At 44.8% G+C, this 25,564-nt stretch overlaps 1 protein-coding gene across 2 annotated transcripts; it reads left to right on the plus strand.

Annotated features, from left to right (window-relative positions):
• Nucleotides 1-1,759: 1,759 nt before the first annotated feature.
• LOC132383608 (gastrula zinc finger protein XlCGF26.1-like) lies at nucleotides 1,760-23,348 on the plus strand. Of its 2 annotated transcripts, none has more exons than XM_059954810.1 (2): nucleotides 1,760-1,891; nucleotides 20,144-23,348. In XM_059954810.1, the coding sequence occupies exon 2, from the start codon at nucleotides 21,184-21,186 to the stop codon at nucleotides 23,122-23,124; it is 1,941 nt and encodes a 646-aa protein (XP_059810793.1). In that variant the 5' UTR covers nucleotides 1,760-1,891; nucleotides 20,144-21,183; the 3' UTR covers nucleotides 23,125-23,348. The 2 variants fall into 2 exon arrangements, with proteins under 2 accessions (XP_059810793.1, XP_059810792.1); XM_059954809.1 differs by having other exon boundaries at nucleotides 1,840-2,178.
• The last annotated feature ends 2,216 nt before the right edge of the window (nucleotides 23,349-25,564 follow it).

Consider the following 25,564-nt stretch of genomic DNA (forward strand, 5'->3'; position numbering starts at 1 on the left):
ATCTCTGCCACATGCATAATATACAGTAGAGAGTCCACTGGTCCCATCTGGTCCCTGTTCAAGTTTCTGTACCATGTCAGTGCTTTTAAATCCATCCCTGCTGTTCAACCCTTGTTCTCCCTGTGATGACAGGTTGCAACTGGTCACTAATCTGTGGGTGAAGAGTTTTACCTTGAATTTCCTCTATGACTTTCTGCAGACTGCAGAAGATGAGCTCACTGTTTATTTGTCCCAAATATTCCACATTGCTCAGGGCTTTGGGCCTAGGAAGAATATTATGGGTCAAGGAAACTCCTTCTTCCTGCTCTTTTCAATGTTTTGGGTCATTTTCACTGATTTTAAAGAGCTGTACCTGACTCAGCTGGGTTATAAGGGATTCAGAGATTAAGGGAGCTAGGGCTTTACTCTTTGGAGAGAAGGAGGATGAGAGGAGACATGATAGAGGTGTACAAGATATTAAGAGGAAAAGACAGAGTGGACAGCCAGTGCCTCTTCCCCAGGGCACCACTGCTCAATACAAGAGGACATGGCTTTAAGTTAAGGGGAGGGAAGTTCAAGGGGGATATTAGAGGAAGGTTTTTCACTCAGAGAGTGGTTGGTGTGTGGAATGCACTGCCTGAGTCAGTGGTGGAGGCAGACACACGAGTGAAGTTTAAGAGACTACTAGACAAGTATACGGAGGAATTTAAGGTGGGGGGGGGGTTATATGTGAGGCAGGGTTTGAAGGTCAGCACAACATTGTGGGCCAAAGGGCCTATAATGTGATGTGCTGTACTATTCTAGAACTCTCCTCTAAAGTAGGAGAGCAGAATGGACAGCCATTTGGTAAATTTTCAGTGGAGCAGGGTTATAAACCAAAGAGGGGCCAGCACTAGGCAGAAATTTGAGGCTCAAGAAAGTGGTGTGGGGATGAGTTTACGGGGAAGGAAAGGGAGCAAAGCAGAAGGATGTGGCTACAAATGAAAGATCAGCAACAATTGGAAAGTAATTGAAAAACTGGTTGTTTTATTTTTGCAAAATGCTGGAGAAACTTAGCAGGTCATGCAGCATCCAGTAACTTGTGAAGGGTTTCAACCTGAAGCCTTGGCTGTTTATCTGCAGATGCTGCATGACCTGCTTAATTTCTCCAGCATTTTGCATGTGTATTCCTCTATATTTTGAGTATCTTCAGCATCTCTTGTTTTTGTGTCATACCTGCACTTGCAAATGTATTGGACTTTAGGGTTAGGGTTAGGGTTAGGGTTAGGGTTAGGTTTTTTGTACTGTATCAGAACTGGAGTAACAAATATTTTTCTCCTTTACACTTGTGTATGGGAAATGACAATAAACAATCTTGAATGTTGGTTAAGGTGGATATGGAGAAAATGTTTCCTATGGTGGGGGTATCCAGAACTGGAGGGCACAGTTTCAAAATTGAGAGGCAAGCTTTTAGAACAGAGGTAAGGAGGATTTATTTTTAGGCAGAGAGCATTGAATCTGTGGAATGCTGTGCCACAGACTGCAGTGGAGGCCAAGTCCGTAGCTTTATTTAAAACGGAAGTTGATCGTTTTTTGACTGGTCAGGGCATCAAAGGATATGGCGAGAATCCGGGATCAGCCATGATGGAAAGGCGGACCGGGCTCGATGATCTGAATGGCCTAATTCTGCTCTGATGTCTTATGGTCTAATGTACTAGTTTTTGCATATTGGCCTCAGAAGAACTATGTTTCTTTTAGATGCAGACACACATATGGTGGAATGACTATAAAGATAAAATGGCACCTTGCTTACCCAGAAATCTTCGCAAATCAGAACTCGCCGTCGGGAACCCACAGAACAAGTGCGCAGACGCCGAAGGTCAGAGATCGCGCATGCGCTCAGTGGACAAAAGGCTCTGGAGGATCGTAGGAGGTACGAGTGGGCATCTGGGTGGGGTTCATCAGCATCCGCGGCCGCACCCTGACTGACGGACAACTGCTACAGGTTCTGGACAGACCCCGCGGCTCTTAGTCCAATGAGTTTTCTCCTGAGTAGCGATGTTGGTGGCGCCATTTCAGTAGCGCATGCGCATCGTTGGGGCCGCGGCAGATGAGTCGGGCACTGAACAACACACACAATACTGGATAACTCAGCAGGGCAGACAGCATCTGTGGAAAAGAGTAAACAGTCGACGTTTCGGGCCAAGACTGGAAAAAAAGGTGAGGAGGGGAGGGTAGGAAGAAGTGCTAGGTGATAGGTGAAACCGGGAGAGGGAGTGAAGTAAAGAGCTGGGAAGTTGATTGGTGAAAGAGATAAAGGGCTGGAGTAGGGGGGGGGGGGGGACTCTCAGGAGAGGGTAGAAGACCATGGGAAAAAGAGAAGAGGGAGGAGCACCAGGGAGAGGTGATGGGCAGGTAAGGAGAGAGGGAGGAAACGGTGAAGGAGCGGGGAGGGGCAATTACCAGAAGTCTGAGAGATCAATGTTTATGCCATCAGGTTGGAGGCTACCCAGACAGAATATAAGGCGCTGCTCCTCCAACATGAGTGTAGAGTGCCAACATCGTGGCAGTAGAGGAGGTCATGGCCTGACATGTCAGAATCGAAATGAGTGGCCACTAGGAAACCCTGCTTTTTCCGGCAAATAGAGTGCAGGTACTCCCAACCTATGTTGGGTCTCACCAATATACAGGAGGCCATACTGGGAGCACCAGATACAATTGGTGACCCTAACAGACAGAGGTGAAGTGTCACCTCACCTGGAAAGACCTGTCAGTCCATGGCCTCCTCTACTGCTGCAATGAAGCCAAACTCAGATTAGAGGAGCAACACCTTGTCTGGGTAGCCTCTAACTTGATGGCATGAATATCAGTTTCTCAAATTTACAGTATTCCCCATTCCACAATTCTCATTTCCCTCTCTCAACTTGTCTCCTTACCTGCCCATCACCTCTGGTGCTCCTTTTCCTTCCCTCTTCTACCCTGTCTTATCAAATTTCCCCTTCCCCAGCTCTTATCTCATTCACCAATTAACTTCCCAGTTCTTTACTCCCCCCCCCCCCCCTCAGTTTCACCTACCACCTTGTTACTTCTTCCTCCCCTTCCTCTACATTATTGGTCAGACCTCTTTTGTTTTCTCTATTCCTGATGAAGGGTCTAGGTCCAAAAAGTTGACAGCTTACTCTTTTCCATAGATGCTACCTGGCCCACTGAGTTCCTCCAGCATTTTGTGTGTGTTGCTGAGATTTCTAGCATTTACAGACTTTCTTGTGTTTGTACTACAGCATTGAAACGGACTCTTTGGACTATCTGGTATATGCAGAACTATTATTCTGCCGAATCCCATTTACTTGCATCGGACCATAGGCTTGCATGCCACTCTTGTCCATGTACCTATCCAAATTTCACTTAAATGGTGAAATTGAAATTGTATCCACCACACGTGGAAGCTCATTCCACACTCTCACCACAAGGTGAAGGCATCCCCCTTCATGTTCCCTTTAAAGCATTTCACCTTTCACCCTTAACACTTGAACCCTAGTTGTAGTCTCATTCAACCTCGGTGGAAAAAGCTTGCTTGCATTTACCATACATAATTTTGTAGACCTCTATCAAATGTCCCTTCAACCTTCTCCATTCTAAGGAATAAAGTCCTAACCTATTCAACCTTTCCCTATAACACAAGTCTTCAAATCCCAGCAACATCCGTGCAAATTTTTTCTACACCCTGTGACATAGGAGCTGAATTAGTCCATTTAGCCCATCAAGTCTGCTCTGTCATTTCATCATGGCTGATCATGGATTCCACTCAACCCCATAGATCTACCTTCTCACCATATACTTTGATGCCCCTACCAATCAGGAAACTATCAACTTCTGCTTTAAATATACCCATGGCCTTGGTCTCCTCCACAGTCTGTGGCAGAGCATTCACAGATTCTCTACTCTCTGGCTAATAAAAATTCTCCTTACCTCAGTTCTAACAGGTCGCCCTCTGTGCCCTCTAGTTCTGGGTGCCCCCACCATAAGAAACCATAATGCAAATGTCACTCCACTCGTAAGAAAGGAGGAAGGTAGCAGAAAGAAAAATGGGAAGACATTGGAGCCAATTGTTAAGGATGAGACAATGGAGTACTTGGTGACACAGGACAAGATAAGACAAAGTTAACATGGTTTCCTTAAGGGAAAATCTTCCCTGATTAACCTGTTGTTATTCTTGGAGGAGACTACACGTAGGATTGAGGGGATGCAATGGATGTTGTGTATTCGGACTTTCAGAAAGCTTTTGTCAAGATGTCACACATTAGGCTGTTTACTAAGTTATGTGGCTATGGTATTACAGGATAGCTACTGGTATGGTTGGAGCTTTGGCTATTTGATAGGAGGCAGCAGGTGGAAAATAAAAGGATCCTTTTCTGTTTGGCTGCCAGAGACTAGTGGTGTTCCGTAGAGGTCAGTGTTGTATTTCAGTGATTTAGATGATGGAATAGATGGCTTTGTTGCCAAGTTTGCAGACAATACGAAGATTGGTGGAGGGGCAGGTAGTGTTGAGGTAGTGCTAGGCTGCAGAAGGACTTAGATTAGGAGAATGGGCAAGAGAGTGGCAAATGGTCATGCATAGAAATAAATGTGCAGATTATTTTCTAAACTGGGAGAAAATCTAAATATCTGAGAAACAAAGGGACTTGGGAGTCCTTGTGCACAACACCCTAAAGGTTAACTTGCAGGTAGAGCCAGTGGTGAGGAAGGCAAATGCAATGTTAGCATTCATTTCAAGAGGTCTAGAATTTAAGAGCAGAGATGTGATGCTGAGGCTTATAAGGCAGTAATGAGACCTCATCTTGAGTATTGTGAACAGTTTTGGGTTCCTCATTTAAGAAATGGTTTTCTGGCATTCGAAATGGTTCAGAGGAAGGCCACAAGGATGATTCTGGGAATGAAAGGGTTATCATATGAGGAATGTTTGATAGCTGTGTGTCTGTACTCACTGGAATTTAGAAGGAATTGGGGGGGGGGGGGTCTCTTTGAAACCTTTCAAATGTTGAAGGGCCAAGGTACAGTAGATGTGGAAAGGATGTTTCCCATGCTGGGGAAGTCACGGACAAGAGGGCAAAGCCTCAGGATACAGGGGTGTCTATTTAAAACAGAAATGCAGAGAAATTTCTATAGCCGGGGGTAGTGAATTTGTGGAATTTATTGCCAGAGGCAACTTTAGAGACCATGTCATTGGGGGTATTTAAGGCAAACCTTGATAGTTTCTTGATTGGATACAACATCAGTTTTGCAGAGAAGGATGGGGAGTAGGGCTGCGGAGGGGAAAATAGGAACAGATGTGACTGAATGATCAAATGGTCTAATTCTGCTCCTACGTCATATGGTCTTATATGCAATATCCTCTCTACCTCCATCTTATCTACTCCTTTCAACATTCTTCTAAATTCCAGTGAGTACTGGCCCAAAGCTGCCAAAAGCTCCTCATATGTTAACCCCTTGCAGGAAGGAAAGGTTCAGGTTTTTGGATAATTGGTCTTTGTTCCAGGGACATTGGGATCTGTTTCGAAGGGACGGTCTACATCTGAACCGGAGGGGTACTAACATTCTTGCAGAAATGTTTGCCAGTGCTGCTCGGGGTGGGGAGAGGTTTAAACTAGATGTGCAGGGGGCAGGGTTCCAGATCCAGAGGGTTGGTCAGAAGGAGCATGGGGTTAAATGTGTAGAAGGTTTGGGTGATCTTGAGGTCATCAAAATTCAAGGTGCATTTAGCCCGATGGAAGTTCAAGGAGCTGGGTTAGGTACAATAGACAGTGTTTTAAGCAAAGAGAGGAGGAATGGGCTAAGAATTCTATACTTGAATGCGCATAGTGTCAGAAATAAGACAGATGAGCTTGAAGCTCAGATGAAAATGGGGAACTACGATATTGTTGGGATAACGGAGACATGGCTGCAAGGGGATCAGGCCTGGGAATTGAGTGTACCAGGGTATACGTGCTATCGTAGAGACAGAAATATGGGAAGAGGGGGTGGGGTGGTCCTGTTGGTGAGGAATGAGATTCAGTCCTTAGCAAGGGGTGACTTAGGAACAGGGGAAGTAGAGTCTGTGTGAATTGAGCTGAGGAACAGTAAGGGTAAAAAGACCCTAATGGGTGTTGTGTACAGGCCCCCAAACAGTAGAGTGGATATTGGGTACAAGTTGATTAGGGAGTTGACATTGGCATGTGCTAAAGGTAATGCAGTCGTTACGGGAGATTTCAACATGCAGGTGAACTGGGAGAATCAGGTAGGTGCTGGACCCCAGGACAGGGAGTTTGTGGAGTGTCTAAGGGATGTATTTTTGGAACAGCTTGTGCTTGAGCCAACCAGGAACGAGGCTATTTTGGACTTGGTGATGTGATATGAACAGGAATTGATAAGTGATCTTGAAGTAAAGGAGCCATTAGGAAGTAGTGATCATAACATGATAAGTTTTTATCTACAATTTGAGAGGGATAAGGGCAGATCAGAGGTGTCAGTGTTGCAATTAAATAAAGGAGACTATAGAGCCATGAGGGAAGACCTGGCCAAAGTTAAATGGGCGGATGCCCTGGCAGGAAAGACAGTGGATCAGCAGTGGCAGATATTCTTGGGGATAATACAAAAGATGCAAAAGCAGTTCATTCCAATGAGAAGGAAGGATTCAAAGAGGGGGAAGGGGCCACCGTGGTTGACAAAGGAAGTCAGAGATTGTATAGCATTAAAGAAAAAGAAGTATGATGAGTGGGAATACAGATGATTGGGAAAGTTTTAAGGAACAGGAGATCTTAACTAAAAAAGCAATACGGAGAGAAAAAATCAGGTATGAGCTCAGTCTAGCCAGGAATATAAAAGGGGATAGCAAAAGCTTTTTTAGCTATGTGAAGAGAAAGAAGATAGTTAAGAACAATGTTGGCCCCTTGAAGAATGAATTGGGAGAAATTGTTATGGGAAACAGGGAAATGGCAACAGAATTTAATGCGTACTTTAGATCTGTCTTCACCAGGGAGGACACAAGCAATCTCCCAGATGTATGGATGGGCCAGGGTCATAAGATATCAGAGGAATTGAGACAGATTGACATTAGGAAAGAAACTGTGATGAGTAGACTGGTAGGACTGAAGGCTAATAAATCCCCGGGTCCAGATGGTCTGCATCCGAGGGTTCTAAAAGAGGCGGCTCAGGAAATTGCGGATGCATTGGTAATCATTGAGAGTGGCTAATGTTATCCCACTTTTCAAGAAGGGAGGGAAGGAGAAAACGGAGAACTATCGCCCTGTTAGCCTAACGTCATTCGTGGGGAAGATGCTTGAGTCCATTATTAAAGATGAAATAGTGGCACATCTTGATGGCAGTAATAGGATTAGGCTGAGCCAGCATGGATTTACCAAGGGCAAATCATGCTTGACTAATCTTGGAGTTTTTTGAGGGTGTAACAAGGATGTTAGACGAGGGTAAGCCAGTGGATGTTGTGTACCTAGATTTTCAGAAGGCATTCGATAAGGTGCCACATAGGAGATTGGTGAGTAAAATCAGAGCTCATGGCATTGGGGGCAGGGTTTCAACATGGATAGAAAACTGGTTGGCAGATAGAAAGCAAAGGGTAGCAGTGAATGGGTGTTTCTCGGACTGGCTGGAGGTGACTAGTGGGGTACCACAGGGCTCTGTATTGGGACCACAGCTCTTTACGATTTATGTCAACGATTTAGATGAGGGCATTGAAAACTATATCAGCAAGTTTGCTGACGATACTAAACTGGGTGGCAGTGTGACATGCGAAGAGGACGTTAGGAGAATACAGGGAGACTTGGATAGGCTGGGTGAGTGGGCAGATACTTGGCTGATGTCATTCAATGTGAATAAATGTGAAATTATCCACTTTGGAAGCAGGAACAAGAGGGCAGAGTATTGTCTGAACGGTGTAGAGTTAGGTAAGGGCGAAATGCAAAGAGACCTAGGAGTCCTAGTTCATCAGTCAATGAAGGTGAATGAGCAAGTGCAACAGGCAGTGAAGAGGGCAAATGGAATGTTGGCCTTTATTACAAGGGGAATTGAGTACAAGAGCAAGGATGTCCTTTTGCATTTGTACAAGGCCCTGGTGAGACCACACCTGGAATATTGTGTACAGTTTTGGTCTCCAGGTTTAAGGAAGGACATTCTGGCAATTGAGGAAGTGCAGCGTAGATTCACTAGGTTGATTCCTGGGATGGCAGGGCTGTCTTACGCAGAGAGATTGGAAAGATTGGGCTTGTACACGCTGGAATTGAGGAGATTGAGAGGGGATCTGATTGAAATGTTTAAGATAATTAAAGGATTTGATAGGATTGAGGCAGGAAATATGTTCCAGATGTTGGGAGAGTCCAGTACCAGAGGGCATGGATTGAGAATAAGAGGTCAGTCTTCTCCCGGAGAGTTGTGGAGGTGTGGAATGCACTGCCTCGGAAGACGGTGGAGGCCAATTCTCTGGATGCTTTCAAGAAGGAGCAAGATAGATATCTGATGGATAGGGGAATCAAGGGATATGGGGACAAGGCAGGGACTGGGTATTGATAGTGAATGATCAGCCATGATCTCAGAATGGCGGTGCAGACTCGAGGGGCCGAATGGTCTACCTCTGCACCTATTGTCTATTGTCTTCATTCCTGGAATCATCCTCGTGAATCTCCTCTGGACTCTCTCCAATGACAAAACATCCTTTCTGAGATATGGGGCCCAAAACTGTTGACAATACTCTTAAGTGCAGCCTGACTAGTGCCTTATAAAGCCTCAACATTATCTCCTTGAAATAATGCCAACATTGCACTTACCTTCTTTACCAGACCCCCAACCTGTAAATTAACCTTCTGGGAGTCTTGCACAAGGACTCCTAAGCTCCTCTGCACCTCTGATGTTTGAACTTTCTCCCCATTTAGATAATAGTCTGCACTATTGTTCCTTTTACCCTTTTACCAAAATGCATTATCATACATTTCCCAACACTGTACCATCTGCCACTTTTTTAACCACTCTTCCATTTTGTCTGTCCTGCTGTAATCGCATTGCTTCCTTAGCATTACCTACCCCTCCACCTGTCTTCGTATCATCTACAGACTTTGCCACAAAGCCATCAATTCCATTATCTAAATCATTGACAAACAATGTGAAAAGCAGTGGTCCTAAAACGCATCCCTGAGAAGCACCACTAGTCACTGGCAGCCAACTAGAAAAAGCCCTTTTTATTCCCACTCGCTGCCTCCTGCCTGTCAGCTACTCCACTATCCATACCAGTATCTTTCCTGTAATGCCATAGGATTTTAACTGGTTAAGCAGCCTCATGTGACACCTTATCAAACATATTCTGGAAGTCCAAGTAAGTGACATCCACTACCTCTCCTTTGTCCATCCTGCTTGTTACTTCCTTGAAGAACTCTAACAGATTTGTCAGGGAAGATTTCCCTTTGCAGAAATCATGCTGACTTTGACTTATTTTATCATTAGTCTCCGAGTACCTTGAAACCTCATCCTTAATAATAGACTGTAACACTTTCCCAACCATTGTGGTTAGGCTAACTGGCCTATAATTTCCTTTCTTTTGCTTTCCTCCCTTCTTCAAGAGTGGATTGACATTTGCAATTTTCCAGTCCTCCAGGATCGTGCCAGAATCAAGTGATTCTTGAAAGATCATGACCAGTCATCAGTTACCTCTTCAGCAACCTCTCTGAAAACTTTGGGATGTAGTCCGCCTGGTCGAGGTGATTTATCCACCTTAAGACCTTGGAGTTTGCTTAGCCCTTTTTCCTTTGTAATAGCAATGGCACACACTTCTGCTCCCTGACACACTGCTAATGTCTTAAACAGTGAAGAATGATGCACAGAACTGTTAAGTTCATCTGCCATTTCTTTGTCCTTCATTACTACTGTTACGAAATTCCCGTAACTGGATCACTTACCAGCAAAGATAGAGAGTTCCGTTGAAGTCTGATGGTACAATTTTTAAAAGTCTTTATTTATAAAGGGGCACAAAAATAAGATTAATACAGACATTCAGATAATATACGTCGTCAATGCTCAATCTAAAAACGCAGGTATAATAATAATCATCAAATAAGCAATAGCTCTATCGTTTGTCTAGGGGATATTGTATTGTCCGATGGAAAGATAAAAGTCACTGTCCTTTCAAGCTGCAGCACTTTGGGTTTAAGAGAGACGGTTTTAAACTTGCCCTGGTCTTTTATGAGGCCAATCAGTTGAGTCGGGGGAGTTAGTTCCCCATTGTTAGTTCCAAGTCGTTTTCCATGGTACCAGCCACCAGCCCCCAGGCAAGGGAACTGAATGCACATGGCTTCCTTCAAATGGCTTCTCGCTATTACGGGATCGCTAGTGTTTCTTCTGGTGCATCTGAGGGGCTGTGCCTACAGCCCTTCTTTTATCTTAACTCGCAGGGTAGTAGATGTCAATCAGGTTGGGGTGATGCAATCTCTCTCTCAACCAGCCCACTTTGCCCGAGGGCTTGCACGTAGCATAGTCCCCAATCCACAAACGTTGTCTCCAGGAGACAATGGCCATATCTCTCTCTTATTTCCTGGGTCCTCTGACCCAACCCAATAATGCTCTTGCAATTCTCACAAAGGAGGGGGCTACCCTGCACCCTTCGGCCCCTCAGAGCTGTGGTACATTCATAACACCCCCTTTCTTCAAAGCATTTTCACCAGCGGTGAAAACGAAGTAGTACAGAGTCTTACAGGGTTTTAGAATCTAACACAATACAAAAGTTTTTTTTCTACAGAGTTATACAGTGATACATTCAATTCAGCATCCAAACGGTTAACGATTACAGTGGCATTTCCTTTAATATTTTAACATCTTGTACCTTGCTAAAGTCTTGTAGCATCAGACTTCAACTTAATAACCACCTATTTTTTTTCAGCAACAAAACTAAGGAGTTGTGATCTTAGCTTACGCGCATCTACAAAAGTTTATGTGATTACTAATCTTTTCGGTTGTTTTCAACTTAACAGGCAGGCTTCCAAGGGGGTTGACTTTATTATTCACAGGCTTTGGCAAAATCCCGTACAATCTGCTTTGCTATTTAAAATGGCATCCCCATTAACCGTCGCCTCTTTTCCAGTGAGTTCCCACGTGGGGAACTTGAGTAATCTGGCGAGGTAAACTCCCGCCCGCCTTTTTCATAGGGGTTATTTTATCAACACCGTGTCCCAAACTTAGACCATTTCCACCCAATTCTTTAATTTTACACAGGTGGCTAGCCCTCTCGTCAGGACCCTTCAGGCTATTGGTTTTTAATTCGAACTCTTTGTTCAAGCAGCATTTCGAATTCAGCCTCTTCACACCACTTCCTGGCATAACAATAGTGTGGGGGGCCCCGCTATCTCCCGGCTTACTCTGTAAGCGATCTGCCGGGTTTAAAATTTCTTCATTCGACTTGAGAACTACAGACTTTCCGTTTCCTTCAATAATAATATTTATCTCCCCATTTTTGAGCTCTGCATTAAGTTTGAACACACCTTCGAGCACAAACACCTGGGAACCCTCACTTCCCACTGTTACCAAGGTTAACCCTTTTTTCACTGAACCAAGTCTATCTGACCCACAAGGACGGCCGTCCCGTTCCACTGAATCAAATACCTCAGACTTTTTCTGAGCTCCGTTACTAGGTTCAGTACCACGTGCATCCCCATCTTGGACACACTCAAACGGGACATTGGCCTCTTCCAGGCTTTCAATACTTGTACCCTTTTCAAATTCTAAGTTCCCCCGATCCTCCCAGGTACTCTCTGGGCAACTCCCTTCCGGAGTAAACTCAACCCCGCGGGCTGAAACAACCTCATCTGCCAACCCAGCAGACTTCAAATACATCTGGATCTCCTCCGGAACACAACCTTTAAATTCCTCAATCAAAATTAACTCCCTGAGATGCCCATAATCCTCATCCACTATTTCTGTGGTGCATCAACGGTCCAAGAGCACACCCTTCTCATGGGCAAACTCGGTTTACGTCTGATTCCACCCCTTCCGTAAATTTCTGAACTTTTGTCTATATGCTTCAGGTACTATCTTGTAACCCCGGAGAATGGCTGCCTTTACTTTGTCATAACTCTCCTCCTCCATGGACAAGGCCGCATATTCCCGCTGTGCCTTCCCTTTTAACACACTTTGTAACAACGCCACCCACTGTGCTCTGGGCCACTCCTGATTCACTGCCACCTTTTCAAAAAGCAAGGAATAACTATCAACATCCGTCTCCTCGAACGGGGGTACTAACCTCAACGCCCGACTAACATCAAACCGCTCCTCTCGGTCTGACCCCTGACCGCGTTGCTCTTGCTTTAACTTTTCCATCTCCAAGTCATGTTTCCACTGTCTCTCTGCCTCCCTCTCCTTCTCGGCCATTTCCTTCTCCTTCTCAGCTGCTTCCAGCTTTTTTAACTGAAGTTCATGCTCTCTTTGCTTCTCAGCTCTTTCCTGCTCCCTTTTCACCTCTAACGCCCTTAGCTGGAGCTCCTGATCCCGTTTCACCTCTAACTCCTTTAGCTGGCGCACATGCTCCCTTTGTTTGTCGGCCCTTTCGCTCTCTCTCTCTCTCTCTCTCTCTCTCTCTCTCTCTTTCTCGGCTCTTTCGCTCTCTCTTTCTCGGCTCTTTCGCTCTCTCTTTCTCGGCTCTTTCTCTCTCTCTCTCTTTCTCGGCTCTTTCTCTCTCTCTCTCTTTCTCGGCTCTTTCTCTCTCTCTCTCTTTCTCGGCTGCTTCCAGCTGCTTTAACTTAATTTCATGTTCCAACTTTAATTTCTCCAACTCTAACTGAGCCGTCCCACTAGCTGGTACCTTTTCAGGGATGTTTTCCAATACCTCAGCTGCAAACACATTCTTCTCGATGTAATACTGAGTTATGGCCCTTCGCACCTCCCGCTTTTTCACTGACGACCTCACCTCTGCGAGGTTTAACCCCTTCGCCAAATTTACGAAGTCTGATTTGGTGGCTGCCTCTAGCACCTCCAGAGTCGGGATTTCTATAAATTCATCCACGTCCGTCTTTGTTGGTTTCCCGTCTGGCTACCCGCGTACCAGATCCAAGTTTGGACTTACAAGCCTGATTCACTGGCTCCCCAATTTGGTTTCAAATCCCGGACGAGCCCCCAATTGTTACGAAATTCCCATAACTGAATCACTTACCAGCAAAGATAGAGAGTTCTGTTGAAGTCTGATGGTACTATTTTTAAAAGTCTTTATTTATAAAGGGGCACAAAAATAAGATTAATACAGACATTCAGATAATATACGTCATCAATACTCAATCTAAAAACGCGGTTATAATAATAATCATCAATTAAGCAATAGCTCTATCGTTTGTCTAGGGGATATTGTATTGTCCGATGGAAAGATAGAAGTCACTGTCCTTTCAAGCTGCAGCTCTTTGGGTTTAAGAGAGACGGTTTTCAAATCCGTTGAGTCGGGGGAGTTAGTTCCAAGTCGTTTTCCATGGTACCAGCCACCAGCCCCCAGGCAAGGGAACCGAACGCACGTGGCTTCCTTCAAATGGCTTCCCGCTATTGCGGGATCACTAGCGTTTCTTCTGGTGCATCTGAGGGGCTGTGCCTCAGCCCCTCTTTTATCTTAACTCGCAGGGTAGTAGATATCAATCAGGTTGGGGTGATGCAATCTCTCTCTCAACCAGCCCACTTTGCCCGAGGGCTTGCACGTAGCATAGTCCCCGATCCAAAAACGTTGTCTCCAGGAGACAATGGCCATGTCTCTCTCTCATTTCCTGGGTCCTCTGACCCAACCCAATAATGCTCTTGCGATTCTCACAAAGGAGGGGGCTACCCCGCACCCTTCGGCCCCTCAGAGCTGTGGTACATTCATAACACTACCTCAGCAGTATCATTTTCCAGTCGTCCAATATCAACTCTCACCTCCACTTTACTCTTTATATCACAGAAAAAAACGTTTCGTATCCTGCTTCATATTATTGGCTAGTTTGCCCTCATGTTTCATCTTTTCCCTTATAGCTTTTTTAGTTGCCTTTTGTTGGATTTTAAAACCTTCCCAATCATCCAACTTCCCACTCACTTTTGATACCTTATATGCCCTTTCCTTGGCTTTTTGCAGTCCTTAACTTCCCTTGTAATGCCTACCCCTGCCATTTGAGAACTACTTCTGTGAGACATATCTATCCTGCACCTTGTGAACTATTCCCAGAAATTTCAGCCACCTCTGCTCTGCTGTCATCCCCACCAGTATCCTCCTCCAATCCATCTGGGCAAGCTCCTCTTTCGTGCCTCCATAATTCCCTTTATTCCATTGCAATACTAATACATATGACTTGTGCTTCTCTCTCTCAAATTGTAGTATGAATTCAATCATATTATGATCACTGCCTCCTAAAGGCTGCTTTACATTAAGCTCCTAATAAATCTGGGTTATTGCACTATATCCATTCTAAGGCAGTCTTTCCCCTAGTAGGCTCAAGTACAGACTGCTTTAAAAATCCATCTTATAGGCATTCAACAAATTACCTGTCTTGCAATCCGACACCAAACTGATTTTCCCAATCCCATGCATATTGAAGTCCCCCATTACAATTATGACACTACTCTTATTACATGCCTTTTCCAGGTCCCTTTGCAATCTCAACCACTGTTTGGAGGCCTATATATGATTCCCATAATGGTTTCTTTACCTTTGCAATTTCTTAACTCCACCCACAAATGTTCAACATTCTCTGACCCTATGTCACTTCTTTCTAAAGATGGAACTCTATCTCTTACCAGTAGAGCCATTCCACTGCATATGCCTTCCTGCCTGTCCTTTTGATAGAAAGTATATCTTTGATGTTAAAGTCACAACTATGGCCTTCTTTCAGCCACAACTCAGTAATGCCCACAATGTCATACCAACCAATCTCTAACTATGCCACAAGTTCATCCACCTTATTCCAAATGTTGCTCACCTTTAGTCCTTCATTCTTTGTCCTTTTGAATTTTGTCTGTGTGTACAATTTAACTCTTTCCTCTGTCTGCATTTGTACCCAACCACTGGTTTGTCCTTCCTTACATTCATGTTACACCCATCATCTGCTTGTAAATCTGCTGACTCATCCTCAGCCCTGTCATCCTGGTTCCCATCCCTCCACCATATTATTTTAAACCATTCCCAACAGCTCTAGTAAACCTGCCCACAAGAATATTGGTCCATCTCAGATTATTTTCATCTTTCATGTAGTTACTTGACCAGAACTGCCCACAATACTCCATATTAGGCCTCACCAACGTTTTCTACACTCAATATAATTCAATATGTGAAAAGTTAGAATCACCTACTGTCACAACTTTGTTTCTTGCAATAGTTTGCGATATCTATAAATTTGCTCCTCTAAATTCTGTGGACCATTGGGTGGTCTGTACCATGATCCCATTAACATGATCATACCTTTCTTATTCCGTAGTTCTACCCATAAGGCCTCACTATACGTCAGTGGTGGGTAAATTAATGGAAAGTATTCTTAGAGATGGTATATATGATTATCTGGATAGACAGGGTCTGATTAGGAACAGTCAACATGGATTTGTGCGTGGAAGGTCATGTTTGACAAATCTTTTTGAATTTTTTGAAGAGGTTACTAGGAAAGTTGACAAGGGTAAAGCAGTGGATGTTGTCTATATGGACTTCAGTAAGGCCTTTGACAGGGTTCTGCACGGAAGGTTAGTTAGGAAGGTTCAATCGTTAGGTATTAATATTGAAGTAGTAAAATGGATTCAACAGTGGCTGGATGCCAGAGAGTAGTGGTGGATAAATGTTTGTCAGGTTGGAGGCCGGTGACTAGTGGTATGCGTCAGGGATCTGTATTGGGTCCAATGTTGTTTGTCATATACATTAATGATCTGGATGATGGGGTGGTAAATTGGATTAGTAAGTATGTAGATGATACTAAGATAGGTGGTATGGATAATGAAGTAGGTTTTCAAAGCTTACAGAGAGATTAAGGCCAGTTAGAAGAGTGGGCTGAAAGATGGCAGATAGAGTTTAATGCTGATAAGCGTGAGGTGCTAAATTTTGGTAGGACTAATCAAAATAGGACATACATGGTAAATGGTAGGGCATTGAGGAATGCAGTAGAACAGGGTGATCTAGGAATACTGGTGCATAGTTCCCTGAAGGTGGAATCTCTTGTGGATAGGGTGGTGATGAAAACTTTTGGTATGCTGGCCTTTATAAATCAGAGCATTGAGTATAGGAGTTGGGATGTAATGATAAAGTTGTACAAGGCATTGGTGAGGCCAAATTTTGGAGTATTGTGTACAATTCTGGTCACCGAATTATAGGAAAGATGTCAACAAAATAGAGAGAGTACAGAGAAGATTTACTAGAATGTTACCTGAGTTTCAGCACCTACATTACAGAGAAAGGATGAACAAGTTAGGTCTTTATTCTTTGGAGTGTAGAAGGTTGAGGGGGGGACTTGATAGAGGTATTTAAAATTATGAGGGGGATAGATAGAGATGACGTGGATAGGCTTTTTCCATTGAGAGTAGGGGAGATTCAAACAAGAGGACATGAATTGAGAGTTAATGGGCAAAAGTTTAGGGGTAACACGAAGGGGAACTTCTTTACTCAGAGTGTGGTAGCTATGTTGAACGAGTTTCCGGTAGAAGTTGTAGAGGCAGGTTCGATTTTGTCATTTAAGAAAAAATTGGATAGGTATATGGACAGGAAAGGAATGGAGGGTTATGGGCTGAGTGCAGGTAGGTGGGACTAGGTGAGAATAAGCATTCGGCACGGACTAGAAGGGCCAAGATGGCCTGTTTCCATGCTGTAATTGTTATATGGTTATAGACGAGCTCTCCAGTCTATTTTGATGAATTACTGCCATGACTAGTAATACTACCCCTTCTGCTCTATCTCATCTAAAATAAAGGAATCCCAGAACATAGAGCTGCCAATCCTGCCCCTCCTGCAACCAAGTCTTACAAAGGGTTACAAACTCATAATTCCAGGTGTTGCTCATTGCCTTTCCTAAAATACTCCTTGCATATATAGCTCAGAACATTAGCCCCACTATGCTCAGCCTTTTGATTCCCAACTTGGTATGTAGGCTTAACATCATCTCCCTCCACACACCCCCTCCCCCATGCAGCAACAGTAAACATTCTCACTAGGATATTTGCCCCATTCATTTCAAGTGCAAATGGTCCCTTTTGTCCAAGTCCCACCTTACCTGGAAGAGAGCCCAGTGATCCAAGGCATGGTTAGCAGTCCTGAGATCACAACTCTGGAGGTTCTGTCCTTTAACTTAATACATAACTTCCTGATCTGACGTTGCAGGACCTCGTCACAAATCCTGCACATGTCATTGATACCAATGTGTACCATGACCTCTGGCTGCTCACTCTCTCACTTTTTGCTGTGGACTCAAGCTGAGATGTTCCTGACCCTGGCACCCGGAAGGCAACAAGCCATCCTGGATTCTCATTTATTGAGATACAGCTCGGAATAGGCCATTCCGGTCCTTCAAGCCATGCCGCCCAGTAACTCCCGATTTAGCCCTAGTTTAATCGTGGGACGATTTACAATGGCCAATTAACCTACTAAACAGTATGTCTTTGGAATCTGGGAGAAAACTAGTGCACCCAGAGGAAACCCATGCGGTCGTGGAGAGAATGTATAAACTCTTTATAGGCAGTGCCGGGAAATGATAAATACAAAAAAGTCTACAGATGCTGGAAATCCAAACCAACATACACAAAATATTGGAGGAACTCATTGGGTCAGGCAGCATCTTTGGAAATGAAAAAAAACCAGGGGTCGGCAACCATTTTGCCTCTATGGGCCAGATCACTTATTAATGAGTGGACAGTGGACCAGATAAGTGCCATAGAAAACTTGAAATTTGGGAATTATCCATTTAAATACATCTAGTTATGTTTTGCCCCAAATTAATGAATAACACATGCTAGAAAATCAATGGTGCAGTAGGTTGCCTACCCCTGGAATAAATAGTCGACATTTTGGGGCTGAGACCCTTCAGGACTGAGGAAAAAAGAGAAAAGATGCCAGAATAAAATGTTGTGAGGAGGGGAAGAAAGTTAGCTGGAAGGAAGTCGCTGGTACTGCAAAGCATTGTGCTACTATGCTATTGTGCCTCCTTGGTTCTCGTACACAGAACCTCATTTCTGTTCCGCTATCCAACAAATTTCCTATCGCTACAACTTACCTCTGCTTCCCGCTTCCTTTCTGAGCCAAAGAACATAGAACAGTACAGGCCGTTCGGCCCACAGTTGAGCCAATCCTTAAACCCTGCCTCCCATATAACCCTCCACCTTAAATTCTTCCATATACCTGTCTAGTAGTCTCTTAAATTTCACTAGTGTATCTGCCTCCACCACTGACTCAGGCAGTGCATTCCATGCACCAACCACTTTCTGAGTAAAAACCTTCCTCTAATATCCCCCTTGAACTTTCCTCCCCTTACCTTAAAGCCATATCCTTTTGTATTGAGCTCCTTGGGAAGAGGAGCTGGCTGTCCACTCTATCTATTCCTTTTAAACTAGACTCAGTGCCAGAGACCTGACTACAGTGGCTTCCTCTGCTAGGTCAGCCCCCCACCCAACAGTATCCAAGTTGCTGTTGAGGGGAATGGGCACAGGGTACTCTGCACTGGATGCTTATCCCCTAATGAACAGGGAACACTACCATTCAGGGCCCCAAACAGTCCTTCCAGGTGAGGTGACACTTCACCTCTGAGTCTGTTGGGGTCATATACTGTGTCCAGTACACCTGTATATCGGTGAGACCCGATGTAGATCACTGATCTACACTGAGTGCCTATGCTCTGTCCTTCAGAAAAAACAGGTTTTATCAGCGGCCACCCATTTTAATTCCACTTCCCATTCCCATTCCAGTATGTCTATATATGGCCTCCTACACTATTGTGATGAGGCCACAATGTTGGAAGAACAACACCTAATATTCTGTCTGGGTAGCCTTCAACCTGATAGCATGAACATCGATTTCTCAAACTTCTGCCGATGCGCCCCCCCCCCCCCATCATTCCCATTCCTTTTTCCCTCTCTCCCTCTCTTATCTTATCTCCTTGCCCACCCATCTCCTCCCCCTTTTGCTCCAACCCCCCTTTCTTTCTTCCGTGGCCTTCTGTCCTCTTCTATCAGACTCCCCCTTCTCCAGCCAATCTATCTCTCTCTTTCACCAATCAACTTCCCAGCTCTTTACTTCATCCCTTCCCCTTCAGGTTTCACCTATCACCTGTGTTTCTCTGTCCACTCCCAACTTTTAAATCTACTCCTCAGCTTTTTTTCTCCAGTCCTGCTGCATGGTCATAGCCCAAAACGTCAACTGTACTCTTTTCCATAGATGCTGCCTGGCCTGCTGAATTCTTCCAGCATTCTGTGTGTGTTGCCTGGATTTCCAGCTTCAGCAGATTTGCTCTTCTGCACCTATCACCTTCTAGCTTGTATTCATTTTCCACTCCTACCTTCTTTTTCAGGCTATTTCCCTTTTCCTTTCAAGTCCTGATGAAGGTTCTTGGCCTGAAACATTGACTCTATTTATTTCCATAGATGCTTCCTAACCTGCTGAGTTCCTCCAGCATTTTGAATGTGTTACTCTGTTCTACCTCCTCTGGTCCTGGACCTATGAGAACATGTTTTATCCCAATTTCATATTCATATCAGGCACCTTTGTCCAGGACGTGACATGTACATTCAATTGCAAAGTTATGCAGATTACCAATCTCCATTGAGAGAATCTAATCAGTTTTCCTTTGTATTCATTACCATTGCCATCGGTGAGTTGATCACCATCAATCATCTGGTGGAGGAGGAGGTCAGAATCAATAGAAAATCTCCAGGGTCAGCCATGTAATATCAAGTGCTCTTTGTAGCACTGTGGGACATGAACAGAACTTAAAATAATTCTAATGAAGAAAGAGACAAACTGAGCAAATTCACAGATTGATATTGAGCAGAAATAGCCCATTCTGATACAGACAGGAAGACAGCCATAGAATTTGATGATTAGTTTGGATGCCTGCACTGAGGAGTTGTTCCTCCAACTGGGGTTAAACCTTATTGTAACAGTGTGTTGTCAGAACTCACCATAGAAACTAAAATGATCTCATCTGAAATATAGTCCTTCACCCATGTATGTCTTTTATAACTCTTTTTAAAGGTTAGAAACGGCAAAGAATTTGTGTACGGAAATCTCAGACAAAGCAACATGTCATTTCTGGAGTGTTTTTAGTTTACCAGCACTTGAATATCACCGATTCTTGAAAGTGGAAGAGGAGATGCTTAAGAAGAGAGCACACCAGTCATAGAAAGGAGAACCTGAGTATGTGATCAGTATAGTGGTGAGGTTTGAATGCACTCACCTGTTTTGAACATTTTAAATAGTCTTCAAGTTATTGGAGGAGTGACCAGATGTTTCCTGTGTAACACCAATATATCTGTTGTTGATCCTTGGAGATGAAGAAATATCCCATCCCAGCTGGAAATGTATTTTGTGTCTGAAATTAAGTTTTCTGTTGTAACTCAGTGAAATCCACTGGAACTGAGGTGCTGAGAACACACCAGCATTTGTTCACTTCAGATCAGTTCTCCAACTGCATTGACTGTGCAAGGGATTTACTATGTCATACACCTGACTTGATGAATTGCTAGAGAATCGATAGCAGGGAGATATTCTCCTCATAATGTGGAAAGAAATTCACTCAGTCAGCAGACCTGCAGGCACACCAGTGACTTCACCGTGGGGAGAGGCCATTCACCTACTCTGTGTCTAGGAGTGGTTCTACTCTGTCATCCAAGCAGCTGAAGATACATCAGAAAATTCACAGTGAGAGGCTGTTCACCTGTTCTGTGTGTGGGAAGAATCACTCACTCAGCCCACTTAGACACACCAGTGAATTTGAAAGGGGAGAGACCATTCAACTGTTCCGTGTGTGGAAAGAGATTGACTTAGCCATCTGATCTGCTGATGAGACTGTTCACCTGCTCAGACTGTGGGAGGGGATTCATTCAGTCATGTCACCTACAGACACACCAGTGATTTTACTTGCTCAGAATGTGGGAAGTGATTCACTCAGACATCTGATCTGCTGACTGACTAGTGAGTTCACACTGGGGTGAGGCCATTCACCTGCTCAAACTAGAAGGAGATTCACTCAGTCATCTGACCTATTGACATACTAGTCAGTTCACACCAGGGAGATGTCGTTCACCTGCTCAGACTGTGGGAAGGGATTTACTCTGTCATCCCACCGAGCAACACACCAGCGAGTTCACACTGAGCAGACTCCATCAACCTGTTCCATATGTGGGAAGCAATTCACTCAGTTATGCAACCAAAAAGCACACCAATCAGATCACACTGGGAAGAGACCTTTCATCTGTTCAGACTGTGGGAAGGCATTCACTCGGTCATCCTACCTGCAGACACACCAGCGAGTTCACACTGGGGAGAGGCCATTCACCTGCTCAGACTGTGGGAAGGGATTCACTCGGTCATCCCACCTGCAGACACACCAGCGAGTTCACACTGGGGAGAGGCCGTTCACTTGCTTAGACTGTGGGAAGGGATTCACTCGGTCATCTGACCTATTGGCACATCAGTCAATTCACACTGGGGAGAAGCCATTCACCTGCTCAGACTGTGGGAAGGCATTCACTCGGTTATTTCACCTGCAGACGCACCAGAGAATTCACACTGGGGAGAGGCCATTCACCTGCTCAGACTGTGGGAAGGGATTCACTCGGTCTTCTCAACTCAAGGAACATAAACAAATTCACACTGGGGAGAGGCCGTTCACCTGCTCAGACTGTGGCAAGGGATTTCCTCGGTCATTTCAACTGAAGGTACACCAGCGAGTTCACACTGGGGAGAGGCCATTCATCTGCTCAGATTGTGGGAAGGGATTCACTCAATCATCTCAACTGAAGGTACATCAGCGAATTCACACTGGGGAGAGGCCATTCATCTGCTCAGACTGTGGGAAGGGATTCACTCGGTCATCCCACTTACAGACACACCAGTCAATTCACACTGGGGAGATGCCATTCGTCTGTTCAGATTGTGGGAAGAGGTTTCCTCGGTCATTTCAACTGAAAGTACACCAGCGAGTTCACACTGGAGAGAGGCCATTCATCTGCTTAGACTGTGGGAAGGGATTCACTCAGTCATCTCAACTGAAGGTACATCAACGAATTCACACTGGGGAGAGGCCGTTCATCTGCTCAGACTGTGGGAAGGGATTCACTCGGTCATCTCATCTATTGGTACACCAGTCAGTTCACATTGGGGAGAGGCCGTTCACCTGCTCAGACTGTGGGAAGGCATTCACTCGGTTATCCCACCTACAGACACACCAGCAAGTTCACACTGGGGAGAGGCCATTCACCTGCTCAGAATGTGGGAAGGGATTCACTCGGTCTTCTGACCTACTGGCACACCAGTTAGTTCACACTGGGGAGAGGCCGTTCACCTGCCCAGACTGTGGGAAGGCATTCACTCGTTCATTCCACCTGCAGACACACCAGCGAGTTCACACTGGGGAGAGGCCTTTCATCTGCTCAGACTGTGGGAAGGCATTCACTCAGTCATCTCAGCTGAAGGAACATAAGCAAGTTCACACTGGGGAAAGGCCATTCACCTGCTCAGACTGCGGCAAGGGATTCACTCGGTCATCTCACCTACTGGCACACCAGTCAGTTCACACTGGGGAGAGGCCGTACACCTGCTCAGACTGTGGGAAGGGATTTCCTCAGTCATCTCACCTACGGGCACACCAGTCAGTTCACACTGGAATGAGGCCATTTACTTGCTTAGATTGTGGGAGGAGATTCAGTCAGTCATCTCAACTGAAGCTGCATCAGCGAGTTCACACTGGAGAGAGGCCGTTCATCTGCTCTGAGTGTGGGAAAGGATTCACTCGGTCATCTCACCTATTGGCACACCAGTCAGTTCACACTGGGGAGAAACCATACACCTGCACAGTCTGTGGGAAGGGATTCACTCAGTCATTTCAGCTGAAGGTACATCAGCGAGTTCACACTGGGGAGAGGCCATTCACCTGCTCTGAATGTGGAAAGGGATTCACTCGGTCTTCCCACCTTATGACACACTACCAAGTTCACACTGGGGAAAAGGTTTAAATAATTTGCATGTTGATATTTAATCATAACAGTTGCTGAATGCAGAGGCAAGTTCAATGTGACTGTTGGTGTCTAACTGCAATTTTTGCTGCTGTTCATCATGCCCATTTCTGCACCCTGGTTACTGTGCATGGGAGGAGCTTCTGCTGATGTTCACCTTTAACGGGACTGGAGTTTAATATTTTAGATCTGTGACAAATAAATTGGTTCTATTTTAAACTCTGTCTTGGGTACTTAGTGAATCTGTAACACACCCAGTGTACTGTAGGGAGTCAACTCAGCTCAGCTGATCTCTGCCGGTTTCTCTGTTCCATGATAGCCCTTTAAAATCTATCCTTGCTGTACACCCCTTGCTCTCCCTGTGGAAGTGAATTCCAAGCAGAAACCACTCGAGTGAATTTCCTGCATGACTTTCTGCAGACTGAAGAAGGCAAGTTGACTGCAGTTATTTCGGACACGTTCTTCATCTGTCAAATCTTTGTTGGTGAGAGACATTGGTAATTAACCTCCTCATTCTGTTAGATTGTGGGTCAATGATCAAAGGAAAGATGGCTGGAGTCATATAGTACTTCCTTGTAATGGTGTTTATTCCATGCATCAAAACAATCAAGCTTACAAAAATGAGCGAAAATAATGAAAAGAGAACTGCCAATACTTACAAGACTATATCTACCAGAAAATATAACTACAGTTCCACACTTTGGCCAGTGTGAACTCCTGGAGGTTTGATCATTTGATCTCTCTCCCCTACTGGGAGTGAACTGCACCTTTTTTTGGCACCATCTTTAATTACCCACAAAGTTAACAAGACTATACATGAATCAGAATGATACACCCCACAATGAGGAGGAATATGGTGGAATATTCCATTTACTTAATAATAGATATGTATGTAATATTTGTGTGTGTGTATGTGTATATATACGCGCACATATATTTAGACATCCCACTACTAAAGAAATGGAAAAACACCATAAGTCAAGCCCTTTATATTGGAATGTACCGAGGGGAAGACATTTAAGTTCGCACACTCAGCGCAATGTCAGCAGAATGTCCAGCAAGAGAAAATCTGCAGATGCTGGAATTCCAAACAATGCACACAAAATGCTGGAGGGACTCGGCATTTATGGAAGTGCTGAGATGTTTTGGCCCGAGACCCTTCATCAGGAATTCTTTAATCTGGCCCAAGCCTTTCATTATCATGGTCCGATACCACTTAGCTTAATGAACTGGATGTGCACTGGGAAACATCATCAGTAATGCAACCTGGGGTCATTGGGTGTTTCAGGTCTTTAATCATTAGACACCATCTCTAAGGCAACCCAGCCAGGGTTGATCAGGCTCGGCTTGTGTTTATCCGATGAACCAAAGTAATGAGAGGCATGTAATTCTGAGGGTAATGATATTTTTAAACATCACTACCTGGCATCTGTATGCCTGGGATTGCATGGGTTAAATTGACAGTGTTTACTGGGCATTCAGCATTAACTCCACACTGTGAGTGAGTTTAGTAGTGACTTGTTTTCTGGGGACACAGCTTGGGTTTAACTTACTGATTCTTTCTCATCTTTTGGGTGTCTGAGCTTTTTCATTGGCATTTCATGGACCAGGAGAATGAAGAGCGTGTCACTGTAAGGTTAGGTTGAGAGTATTTAGGCAGTGGGCAAATCAGAACTCTTGTGCATGGGGGTTGTGGCCAAGGTTAATCGGGTGTGCCTAGGGTTTTTGTGGGTGTGCTTCCCCCTGGGATTTTAGGATTAGGTTGGAGGGTAGGACTGGCAAATTTATACGCTGGGTAGGGAGAAATCAGGTTCTGGAGTTTTGTGGGATGAGCATGTAGGGCTCTGGCAGGAAGGGTGGTGTGGTGGCTGCAGGTTTGTGAGGGAATGGCCAGGGTTAATCAGTGTGCGCGCCAGGTTAGTGGGGGTGTGTGCCCCTTTGGACCTTAGGTTTAGATTTGAGGGTAGGAAAGGTGGATGTATATGTGGGGCTGGCATTAGGGTTAGGTTGAGAGTATTCGGGCAGTGGACAAATCAGCCCTCTTGTGCTTTTTGATCTCGTCACTTGAGATTCATTGTCACGCAACCCTGCCACTTTGATCTGGCCCACGCCTTCATAAACCGGGTCCAACACTTGTCTTTCTTGGATCATGCCCCTCCTGACACAGATCATTGGGATGGCCAGGGTTAATTGGGGTCTGACTAGGGTTTGTGGGGGTGTGGCCAGGGTTAATCAGGATGTGCCTAGGGTTTGTTGGGGTGTGTGCCCCCTTGGACCTTAGGCTTAGGTTTGACTGTTGAGCTAGTGGATGTTTATGTGTGGCTGGGAGAGGTAAGGCTGTGGGGTTTTGAGTGGTGAGGTATGAGGAGCTATGGCAGATAGGTTCGTGTGGTGAACCCAGGTTAATCTGGCTCATGCCTTTCATTATGGTCCGACACCA

The sequence above is a fragment of the Hypanus sabinus genome, chromosome 30, assembly GCF_030144855.1.
Source record: "Hypanus sabinus isolate sHypSab1 chromosome 30, sHypSab1.hap1, whole genome shotgun sequence".
NCBI classification, from domain to species: domain Eukaryota; kingdom Metazoa; phylum Chordata; class Chondrichthyes; order Myliobatiformes; family Dasyatidae; genus Hypanus; species Hypanus sabinus.